The following is a 12,756-nucleotide window of genomic DNA, read 5'->3' on the forward strand; positions in this document are numbered from 1 at the left end:
GCATCATTATTTCATCTACAGATTTTCCCCAGGTGTGATGTAAATGCCCTTACATTCAAATTACAGTAAAAACAAGGCCCTTGAATCTTTTTCTCAGAGGGGGGAAAAAAAACACCAGATTATTACTTGTGTTGCTGCATCATGGAAAATGTACAGTTTTCTATAAGATGCAACAAAGAGCAGCCAGATGGGGCCTTGCAACGGAGGAATAATTGCTTAGCAACATATCTTACCAACACTGCAACAGTGGGGGAAGAGCAGGATGGTTTGGTGGTACAGGAGGATTTAAATAAGGCAGTAAATTCATTTATTTTATTTTGCCCTCTTTGTCTTTTTTAGTGGGTGGATCAGGGTTGTATTTAAAGGGCACACACTTTAGTTTACTGCAAGACAGGTTTTAAATTCAGCATGTGGTTTATGTGACTAAGAATAGAACTTGCACATAAACTATCCTCATACCATAAAAGGTTATCTGAAGAATCACAACATCAACTACATATATTATTATTATTATTGCCTAAACATTAAAATAAGATGGTGCAGTTATTCGGATGTGTCTGCTGTACAGTATAGACAGTTGCATTAATGTCTGGTTTTACACTGCCACCTGCTGTTTATTTGCAAGACTCCAAGCAATTGCTATATCTAATAATAAAAATAGATACAACTTGAGGATAAAATAAATTCGTTAAATCTAAGAAGGGTCAGTAGTATAGCCATACAGTACTAACAGAGGATTCTGCTATTGTAATGCAAATTTCAGGTGCTGTGAAATATTCTGCTTATCTTTTCATTTCATTTAATCAGTGTTTTTGCTAATATTTGTTTCAGTGAATGTATTCTAGGAATAATGTCCGAAAGGATAAACTGGTGTTTAGAGAGCAATGCCCGCTGGCTCTGTGATGTCCAGGCATTTCCTGTCTGTGAACCGTCCATCATCTGCCCTGATGCCCTTGTAGTGATTCCAAATGCTGATTAAGCCCTCAATATTGTCTTATAGGCAGCATTTTGCTACTGATATAGTAGGCTATAACCATAGACAATAGGCTATAACACTCATGCCACTTCATGAACTACTCACCACATTTCAGAGATATCATATTGTACTTTTTATTGCACTAGATTTATTTGTCAGTTTTAGTTAGGCTACTAGTTAGTTTACCTTTTTGCACACAAAACTGATATAAAATTACAAGTCAATTAATTGACTGACAGGACGTTAATTGGCAACTATTTTGATAATCATTTTATGTTCAATGCTTTTGAGGTCTGAACGGCTGGTTTGACAAAACAAGGCATTGAGAAGATGTCTCTTCAGGATTTGGTAACTGTGACAGCATTTCTCACTATCCCCTACTACTCGCCACCACAGGGTGTCAGTACCATTATGTCTATGGTCAGTACGATCTGAATACTTCCTCCACCACTGGTTTTGGAGGAGGAGTAACATATCTGGCGCCGCCTGTCGCCTGTCAGACAGCGTTTAGGGTTCCATCCCCCCATAGAGCTTGTAGCTATGGAAACTCGTCGCTGGCAACATCCACCAGTCTGTCCTGCTCCATCCTCATACCTAACCTCTCAGAGGTGCTGAGTGCGTGTGCTCCTGTAACCGATATATGAGACGCTGCAAGATGGCGATTCCACAACTCATCGTTTGTTTTGTTCTGTACACCAGCTTAGGTAAGTTATTCTTCCTTCCCCACAACGCTATTAGAAAAACGTCGCTGCGCTTAACGAGGTGCTGCTAACATTACCGTTAAATCACAGCTACAACGGAGCTGTCAATGCTAACGTTAGAACACATACGTTAGCTTGACATAAACAGGTTGTGTATTGTCGAGGAAGCATTATCGTATTTTTTTTTTACGGTTTTATTTTTCGTTGAGATATTTTCCCGTTACGTTGCTGTTGAGTCAAACCTGGAAAAAAAAGACGTAGCAACCTTTACGTTTATGTTAATGTTACCGTTTGCTTAACCAGAGCCGTTCACAACAACAAGCATAGTGTTGTTTTTATTGTAGAAACACCTAACCAAGCCTCGAAATTAGCTAGTTCGTGTGTTTATTCTTAAGGAAATTTCCAGAATAAAAAACAAACAAAAAAAACGCTAAACGTTACTTTGGGTAGAAGAAAAAGGCAACCACATACCATAAGGTGTCAGTCCTGTGATATTAAAGGGTAAAATTACCCGGAATTAAAGGGCCCGCAAGAAAGAGTATTTCATGCATAAAATGCATCTATTCTATTGTCCTGTGTTTATTGTGCATGCAGCATATCAACAGACGCGTACATTTAGCTATGTGAGTTCATACTAGTTGCCGTAGCTAAATCCAGTGTGAATCAGCTTGAATCCCATCCAATGGTGTGTGTATCGACCTTTAGTGATCATGTGCTGCTGATTGATGATGGATGAGTGTGGTGTTATTAGTGTGCTGAAAATGAAAAGAGTCAGACATGGGGGTGTTGGAGATGATGTGCCTCATCATCATCCCTGCCCAACAACAACAACAGCTGGAGCGTTGGAGCTGATCAATGTATGTATCTGATGCTGGGTGATATATGTTGTATCCATCCACCCCTGGTGTGTGCACTTGGTGTGAGGTCATCCTGCTGCTGGGTGACAATTGACAGTGGCAGCGGAGTGGGTGATTACCAAAATGGCAGATTGCATTAGTAGCCTAAGTGTTGAACTTTTGACCCAGCTCCTCTGCAAGTGTGAATCAAATGACTAAGCGACTGACAACGCAAAGCTTGAGAAGCAGAAATGATTTGAGTTTTTAGATCCATGTTAAAAGTCTGGAATTCTGCCCTGATGTTTTAGACTGCCTTTAGGTTTAAATTATGCATATTATTCAGTTGTAATGCTGTTTAATGCATGCATTATACAACTTTAAAGTAAGACAAAATGAATGTTTTTGTCTGAATAGGATCTTAATCCCTTAACACGCAGTTCCTCAGACTGTCCCTTTACTGTAGGTAGGTTTAAAGGTACAATATGTAACATTTCTGCTTTAAAATGTCTAAAAATGACCATACCTATGTTATATATTTTTATGAGTTGTGTTCTTACACGATCCCAAATGTTTCCACCAAATGTCAAAACCCAGAGAAATCGGTTATTTTATTTTCAGACACGGCACATTTCCTTTAGTCGCCCGTCAGTGGCGTCATATACCCTCTAGTTGCTCTAACTTCCGTCAGAACACTGGCACCAAGATGATACGTTCAGGAGTAATTATAAATCATACAATGTCGCAGAAAAAAAATGCTTGTAACCGTAATACTGCTTTTTTTGCCATTCAGCATCATTTTGTGATACTTTTCTAGTAATGTTAACGTTAGCTGTAGATAGACGATTAATCTAATGCTAATTTAGCCAAAGTAGCACACCTCGGTCTGTCTGCCTCACTCCCCCGGCGCAGAGACTCATTCGGGATGACAGCTGACAACAGCCCCGGGACATATAGCTAGCTAGTTACCGTTAGCCCCCAATCAGCTATCAGCCAGCTACTTTCATTACAGCAACCCCCCGGCCAGAACTTATCTCCAGTGCCTGGCGCTTACGACGCTAACGGCAGTTTAATTAAACGTCGGGAAACAGACTATATCAGACCCAGCACCGAGTCACAACAGCGGCAACATCCATAGCGGTAGCTACATCTCCGTGGCGCTACCGGTGTATATGCCGAAAATCTCCTCCCTGCCGAATTTCGCCCCCCTTCGTGTTTAGCTGTCTTTACGGTTAGCTAAATTAACCCGACAAAAGGTGGGTTAAGCACCAGAACGAAAAGTTAAGATTACTGAAAAGTGAAGGGGAGATAATTCCGGGAGATGTTCTGCTGCTGCACAACAGGCATCGAACGTCCTGGCTCGCTATAGCGGAGATTTCCCCGAGAATCCCCACCCACACCAGTCTCTCAGCCTCGTTTAGTAGCTAGCTAGCGTTACAACAAACCGTCCGCCCCGGTGTTGAAACCATCCAAAAGGTGACATTGATATGTGAAATATTTTGTGTTTTAGCTGCTGGCTACTGTTAGCTTGCTGGCTCACTAGCTAACTGGTCAGCTACAAATAAAAATCTAATCAAGAAAAACGTAATTATGTTGGGGAAACTGCAGCTATTTTATTACAATAACATGAATAAACGTTACTAAACGTAACGTGAATAAACTTGAACGTGTAAACTCGTCCGTGAACTGAAGCATTCTAACGATTCTAACCGGCAGCGAAGGTGTTTAACACTAAAAACTCCCATAATTCCACGCAACTTCCCAACGTCATCAAAAGTCCAGTTTTACCGTCCATTGTTTTGGTTGAGAGACCCCTAGCGGCAGAAAGTTACATATTGTACGTTTAAGGTTGAATAAAGCATGTTATTCCACACTGACAGTATACTTCATTAGCTTGTTCCTGCTTCTAATTTAAGTTATATATAATGTTTACATTACGCTGCAACTAACTTTTTTTTTTAATTGATAGATGAATCGTCCCTTCTATAAAATGTCAGAAAATAGGGAGAAAAAACAAACAAACATTACAATTCCCCACAGAGCAACAGTCCAAATCCAATAATATTCAGTTACAATCATATGAGAAAAACAGAAAAAAAAATCTTAAATTTGAGAAGCTAGAATCAGAGAATTGTTGTTATTTTTGATTTTAAAATGACTGAAATAATTAATCGGTTATCAAAATCCTAGCTGAGTCGACTAATTGTTGCAGCTCTTGCTTACACTTAGACCTCCTGCACACTGGCTGCGTGGCGTGAGCGTGGCGTGAGCGTGGCGTGAGCGTGGCGTGAGCGTGGCGTGAGCGTGGCGTTTCTGTTGCGTGTCAGCTGCGTGGCGGCTGCGGGGTGTTTTCTATGTCTTTGCACACCAGAAACGCTGCTAGCCTTGTCTGTAGACATGTATGTTTCCCATTGATAAAATGAAATACCATGTTAAACATAAATATATACTGATTTGATTACAGCAAAGACAATGTCGGCAGTTTATGTCAAAACCTAGAGACTTTCAAACATCAAAATGTCATTTATTAAATGTATTTGTGTCTAAATGACATATAAACATCTTTTCCTATTCTATTTTGCCTGGAAACACTTCCAACACGCTTGCGTGTCGCGTGAAAAATAGGCGTTGGTCCTATTTCTAGCGTGCATGTGAGACGTGCGTGTCACGCAGGCAGTGTGCAAGCTCTAACCTGTTAACATGGGAGCCGAAATAAAAACGGACACGCCACGCAGCTGACACGCTAACGCCACGCAGGCAGTGTGCAGGAGCCCTTAGTGAAAGGATCAAACCCTAGACTCTGGGGGCGGCTGTCGCTCAGTGGTAGAGCGGTTGCCTGCCAATCGGAAGGTTGGTGGTTTGTCGAAGTGTCCTTGGGCAAGACACTGAACCCCGAGTTGCCCCCGATGCTGCGCATCGGAGTGTAAATGTGTGTGACTGATTATCTGATGAGCAGGTGGCACCTTGTACGGCAGCCTCGGCCACAGTGTATGAATGTGTGTGAATGGTGAATGGTTCCTGTACAATGTTAAAGCGCTTTGAGTAGTCGTCGAGACTAGAAAAGCGCTATATAAGAACAGTCCATTTAGACTCCACGTCCTGTATGGCACATTTCCCCGAAAGTCAGACATATTTGGTATCTTACAAAATCTAGATATCTCAAAGTTAATTCCTATGGTTAATTCACTCTGGGAGGGACTTGTTCTTCACCAGTGTCATTTGTGTCGCCAATGGCTTTAGAACACAATTCCTGTGTACCTTTTTTACATTTCCCTCAAGTACGTATGACAACATGACTCTCTTAGAATAATCTTCTGGAGTGATTAGTTGTTATGTCACTCCAGTATGCTGTGAATCCCAGTGGTCCTTGGTCCATATACACCTCTCCATGTTGCTTGCAGCTAACTCTGCCTTCAGCATATTTGCAGCGACTGCACTGGAATGTCTGAGAAAAAGGCTTTTTATAGATGCACTGGTTGAGCTATTTTTTGTTTTGTTTCAGGAATGGGGATGGGTAGTTGTTTTCATATTTAGTGCATAAGAGGATTGCAGAATGCAGCCATTTAGGAACACATTTCTCTCAGAACAGACTATAGACCTGCTCTGTCTATGCATTACAAATACACAGGGATTAAAAATGAGCCTGTGTTTGCTTTCCAGCAAGCGCAGAGATTATTTTTGTAATTCAAAATCATTCTCTTCAGCCTACATTGTGTCACCAGGGGACCGGCCATTGTTGTTTGAATGCTTTTATTCTAAACTCGTATTAGTAATCAGCTACATATTGTCATGTTAATTGACTCTGGTTATACTTTCCCACGGCCTACTTTTTTTTTTTTTTTTTTTTTTTTAAAGATATGTCAACACTGTGCCTTTTTGTGCAATTGCAATTTTTTTGGGGTTACTCTAGTTTGCATGCACCATCCGACTTCTCAGTATCAGTTATGATTAAGTGTGACTAATGAGGACAGAAAACCGTATGGAACATTTTTCTAGTTTGTTTTTTTGGGACATTTCTGGCCAAAGAGAGAAGGGGGAGGGTGACATGCAAAAATGTTCGCCCCCAAGGAGCTTTTATCAGTGTTACAGCTTTATGAAAGCAAATGGACTTTAGATAAACTTAATTATTAACGAATTTCCTGTAAACTTAGAATAACACATTACACGCGTCTATGTTGCAATCCATGAAATGATGTTTATTTTTTTTTGTAATGTGATTACTTGTGCAGTGTGGACCCCTCGTAGCATCTTCTATCAAATGTCTAGTATTTGAAAGCGCTGTAGTTTTTGTTTTATCCCTCGTTTTTTTGTTCATGTAAACTTGCAGCGTGAGGAAAAGCTTCTGCCTCTGTTGTAGATTCAGCCCACAACTCCTCGCTCTGTCTCACTATATGCCGAGGGAGCGTTTGTTGGACGAGCTCGCCTTGTGTCTCCCGGGATGTCCAGTCACAGCTGGGCTAAAAATAGCTTGTTGATGTACAGGGTGGGAAAGTCAGCAACTTAGACGCAAGATGAGACCTGGGAGTCACATCTCATCAGAGTCGGCAGCTGTGTTTACATGACCGGATGCTTTGGCAGGACCCACGTTTTCATCACTTTCAGGCTGAGCGTCGGCTATATGCTAGCTATAGCTAACCGTACATCTCAGGGTCACTTGTGTGGAAACGAGGCTGCTTTAAATGAATAGATAGTTAGTCAGAGTGCACAGTGCCTCGGGCAAACAAGGGGGGTGGGGGGATGTCTTGCAGTATTCAAGGCCTGCTCAGATAATTATATTGTTATCTAATTTCAGCCTTCATTTGGCCCCGATAATGCCTTCATTACTCAGCATGGGTGCCGTTAGTCATATGGGTACCCAGCAATTATTGCATTTGGAAGTGGCACAGACACAGTAGTTTGAGTGTAGGGTACCAGTGGAAGGTGAAACATGCTTATTTATCCTCAGCGTTTTAAATCAGACACGTGAACAATTATGTGTACATTTGAAATTGTAATTCAAATTTTCTTAATTTTTTGGTTCACACCCCTCGCTCTGTACTCTGTTACTCGGCTTAAATTGACATTCTGCTGGCACTTGTGATGTATGCCCCTTGCCATTAAAATCTGACATTTACAAAATAACACTGATTGCTCAAAGGAGTGAACTCATGCAGTGAACTTAAAATAAGTACATCTCATCATGTGTTGTTTGTGCCGGGGGGAAACAAGATACGGTTGATTAAATATGCTTACAATTTAAGCACATTTCCACTGTCAAGTTATTTTTGCGCTTCCGATTTGTTTTGTTTTGGGATTTGGATAAATTATTTATCATGGAAACCTCAGTGTAAATTAGTGTCACAATTTGGCGAAGAAGCTCTTTCACTTAACCTGAAAAAAAAAATCTTTTAATGTTTTACAATGTTCTGCTCTAATGATCAACATGTCACTGTCCAATTCCAGCTATACCTCAGAGGCACATTGTCACCCAGACACTTGTGAGATCTAGTGAACTAGCGGTGCAGATGCTAATATTCTGACGTCAGATTTGTTTTTGATGGAAATCAGACAAGCCCATCCACTCTGTGTCTAAAAGCATTATTTATTTTTACTTTCTTTGGCTGTTTTCCTTTCTACTTGTCGTCAGTACAAGAGTATGTGGTGTTGTGTACGTGCAGCCTATCGAGTTATGCTGAACTAAAATACAAAAACCCACATAAACCCACATACATTTGTTCTAGATAATTAGGAAATCCCTGGTTTAATCATCTTGAGATGGGACTCGTTTCTGGAGCTTTTTTTGCCTTTGGTCTTATTAGTCTTTGGTCATTGAAACAATACTCAGTTAAACTGGCTGTCTGTATGCTTATGATTTTTTTTGTCCTGCTGCATTGTCCTAAAACTGGTGGGACTTTGTTTAAAAGTCTTCCCACACTTGCTCCCCAGGGTGTGTCAAACAAAAAGCCGAAAAGCTGGAAGTCAGCGCTTTAACTTCTGTCGGGGTTTCATTTCAAATGCAGGGCACAGGAGTAAAGCCCAAACAATAAAAACATTTTTTTATTTATTTTTTTCCAGCAATTTAGCTTTTAAAACATCTCTCTCTCATTCGATGTTTCATCACCAGCCAAATGATTATCCAATTAACCACTATAAAGGACCCAAATCAATTACTGTCAGTATATTTATTCTCACAAGTCAGTTTATGCCCAAGGTCTATGCTGTGCTCATTAAAAATGCATGTGAAATGAATTTTTAGACCCAGGTATTAATCTTCTTAAACAGAAATATGAAGTGATTAATAAGACATGTTTATCCCAGGGCTCTCTGAGAGGTTCTATATTTATCACTCTAATCCACTGTTTGTTAGGCAACATGCCCAGTTAATAAAGTCTGCTAATGAAAATGCTTCTGTGTGCCATCAGGGTTACTCAGCTTTTAGTGTCTTCCTTCTTTTTTTTTTCCTCACGCAGGTCACATCCCATCATCACTTGGGGTAATCCTCCGAACCACGGACAAAGTTGTGTGGGCAAATGAATTTGAGCGTGAGTTGCTGAAAAATCACTCTAACCCTATTTAGCTAAAGTAGCTTTTCTTTTCATGATGCACTCTGTTTCCACCCCCACAGCCATCGAGCTGACCTGTTTAATAGAGTCCATCTCAACAAACAACCCGAGGATTGAGTGGAAAAAGATTAAGAACGGTGTCCCCAGTTATGTGTACTTTCAAAACAGGATAGCAGGTAAACCGTTTTTTTTAAAACTCCATTAACCCGCAGACCGCAGCATTTCAAAGTAATGTCTCAGGACTGAAAGCTTAGCTGAATGAATGGTACCTTGAAAGAACTTGGCATTGAATTCTGTTTTTCTGTGCCAGTATGTGAATGAGCAATTGTAAAGTGTTTTTTTCCCCACCTCTCATAAAAGGGGACCTGGAGCAGAGAGCTCAGCTCAGAGAGCCAGCCAACATCCTGATCCTTAACACCACTCGGGCCGACACGGCAGAGTACCGCTGCGAGGTGGCCGCCATCGACGATCAAAGGGACTTTGATGAGATACTTATTAGCCTCGCAGTAAGAGGTACGGTGAGCACATACCACATCAGTGACTGGCCTATGATTGAAGACTCATAGCACAGCTACATTTTACATTCTTTTGGGTTAACAGATAAAGAGAAAATCATAGTGCAATTCGGTTTTTATATTAAGGATTATAAATTAATTGTATATTTATATTAAACAAATACTTTGACAGATTATTTGCTTTCTTGCCAAGACTTAGAGTAACAAAATCAACACCAACATTATTCCTGTCGCTTCAATTTGAAGCTATAGCCAGCAGCGGATTAGCATAGTTTAGCATAAAGGATGAAAGCAGGTGATAACAGCTAGCCTGACTCTGTCCAACGGCAACATCTGCCTACCAGCACCTGTAAAGCTCACTAATTAACTTATATATTTTGTTTGTTTTATACGTGCCATAAATTTGCTATTTTACAAGGAGTTATGGGCCAGACTATTTCTGGGCAGGGGCGATTCTAGGATCAGACCTTTAGGGGGGCTCAGCCCCTAATGAGAATGTGACACGGATACAGTGCCTTGCAAAAGTGTTAATCCAGTGTTAGCTACTGAACAATAACATCAGCTAATGTCTTTTTGACACTATTAACACTATCATGGAACTAAACCTGACACTTTATAAGTCACAGTAATAATGACCAATTTGACACAAAGTTCTAACATTATCAATTGTAGTTGCTTAAGTTTCAATGTGGATCCTAATCTGGGCCATGAAATGACCAACTTCTTCTCTGGGGACTACCAACGTTAAACTTCACAACCGCACTCCTGCTCTCCCTCTGACAGATCAGATAGAGACTCAAAAGGTGGGAGTCTGGCACAACCACCTCCGATTGGCCAAAGTTACGTTTCTGTTAACCCTTTCCTTGACTGGGTTACAGGAGCATAGCATCGGTGACAAACACAGGATATCAAACCTGTTTCAAGCCCTTTGAACCTGTAATTGTCACTAACAGACAACTTCGCAAACTGTAACTTGAAGCACAAAAGTTTAAGTTTTTTTAGTAATATAATTTTAGGGGGACTGAGATGAAAAGGGTCAAAAATCGGCCATATTTCTGGGCCTGGTGCAGTGACTTCCTCGAGTCATGTTGTCACTGTGATGTTGACCAGACTAAATTCAACCCCCCCCCCCCCTTTATCAGACTCTGCGTGATGAAGGTCCTGAGTATAACTTGATTGTATTTCTGTATTGTTGTGTCCATAGTCAGTAACTTAAAGTCGGCTAACCAGTGTCTATTGGATTTTCCCAGAGCTCTACATAACATGAAGGGAATCCGAGTATTTGCTGCCATAGCTCCTAAAAGTTTTAATAGTTTACCTCTCACTATTAGATCATTCAATTAGAATTTTTACTTCACAAGACCTACTTATATTTCCTTGTTTCTTTAATGCATATGTTGCCTTTTTGTTAATTAAGGTTCTTTCTGTTTTGTAAATTCCATTTTGTTGCTTTATCATTTGTGTGATGTTTAATGCTTTTATTGTGACACCCTTTGTTTTGAAAAGTGCTTTGCTAAAGCTAAGCAAACACAAATACGTGTATTTCCAAAAAAGTCAGGCTATTCCTCATCCCTCAGTCATTACATCAAGTTCTGCTAACCTGTAATGATTATTAAGTGATCAATCAAATAAATCAATTTTTAAAAAATCAATCATAACAAGAACAGGCGGTAGTTGCAGTAGATTGATGTGTGTCTGTGTCTGTGTGCAGTGAAACCTGTTGTACCACGCTGCCGTGTGCCAGATGCGGTCACCGTTGGAACATCAACCGAGCTGCGATGTCTGGAGAACGAAGGCTTCCCTGCTTCTCAGTACCGCTGGTACCACAACAACGAGGAGCTTCCTCAGGAGCCCAAAAACAGCCCGAAGTCCGCCAACTCTTCCTACATCATCAACCCTGACACTGGAGGCCTGGTAAGAAAGATGGGATAGCTATTTAGTACTTGTTTATTTTACATTTCAGCATCTGCACAAACTTTCACTAAAAGCATGGCAACAACAAAAACAATAGTTACTATTAGTAGTGTGCGATACTGCAAAATTTGGTATTGATCCGATACCAAGTAAATACAGGGCCAGTATTGCAGATACCGATACTTTTTAATAATTAAGGTGTATGCATCACCAAACTGCTAAATCTGAATGAATTCTCATGACCTTTAAGTGGTTTTGTGATTTTTCCTTTGGATTATAAATAAGTTAAAACCCAGGACAGAATTATCATATGCTTGTATAAATTTGTTGTGTTAACACTGTACCTTACAGCCTTTTTACAAATTATACAGCTTGTTGTTGTTTCATTTTTGGCCTGAAAATATAGCCACACAGCGCTCCTCTTCCTCTCTGCCATTCTTCCGCTCCGTCTCTGTCCTGCTTGTGTGTGTGTGCTGCTGGCCTCTGCCGGGCCTGGCTGGTTGCTTGCTTGCTTGCTTGATTGTTTGCCTGGCGCCGCTGAGTCACGTGACGGTACACCATCAAATCACAAGAGGGGGGAGGAGGAGCAAAGTGTGCCTGCTCAGCGCTGTGACAGGAGCAGCACTTAAAAGCCGCGGCTCTTACCAAGACACAGACAGCCAGGTCGTCTCTTTGATGGAACCGCAGCGGTGCACACTGGAGAGAAACTAAAACTAAAGTATCAATCTCATTACACTGGTATTGATCATATCAATACCAACGGTGGTATCGATATTATGGATATTTGTGTCGATCCACCCACCACTAGTTACTATTACTACCATATATTATTAGAAACCAACTTATTCCTGTATTAGAAACTGCTTTAGTCAAATGTTGGCTGTTCCGTTTGTGCATGGGACTCTTTAGCACAACCTGATCTCAAAGAATTCCGTGAAAATGAACACGGCTCCTAATGCTATGTCATCTTCTCATTGACTTTACATTGGCACTGCTTTCCGTGGTGGCCACGCAGAATTTTCACACATTCCGTGCCACCACCACGTAATGCGCTGTTAACAGTTTGTGATCATTTCACGGAATTCTGTGAGACCAGGCTGCTTTAGCATCAATGATACTCAATTACAGCTTATGTAATGTAAATGTGAACAGCTTAATCTTAATAAAACCATAACCATCGTATGACTAATAGCAGGATTAATCTATGCGTGTAAAGATAGCCAGCGAGGAAGATTAACCTAAAACTGGCATACGAAAGAGGGATGATGTTGCATT

At 40.7% G+C, this 12,756-nt stretch overlaps 1 protein-coding gene across 1 annotated transcript in view; it reads left to right on the forward strand.

Annotated features, from left to right (window-relative positions):
- Positions 1-1,512: 1,512 nt before the first annotated feature.
- jam3a (junctional adhesion molecule 3a) overlaps positions 1,513-12,756 on the forward strand; it is a 12,497-nt gene continuing 1,253 nt past the window's right edge. Inside the window, exons 1-5 of the mRNA XM_028573842.1 lie at positions 1,513-1,680; positions 8,960-9,031; positions 9,115-9,228; positions 9,413-9,565; positions 11,279-11,481. Of these exons, the coding sequence (XP_028429643.1) occupies positions 1,617-1,680; positions 8,960-9,031; positions 9,115-9,228; positions 9,413-9,565; positions 11,279-11,481 (606 nt within the window). The 5' untranslated portion in view covers positions 1,513-1,616. The remainder of the gene's footprint in view (positions 1,681-8,959; positions 9,032-9,114; positions 9,229-9,412; positions 9,566-11,278; positions 11,482-12,756) is intronic.

The sequence above is a fragment of the Perca flavescens genome, chromosome 3 (assembly GCF_004354835.1).
Source record: "Perca flavescens isolate YP-PL-M2 chromosome 3, PFLA_1.0, whole genome shotgun sequence".
NCBI lineage: Eukaryota > Metazoa > Chordata > Actinopteri > Perciformes > Percidae > Perca > Perca flavescens.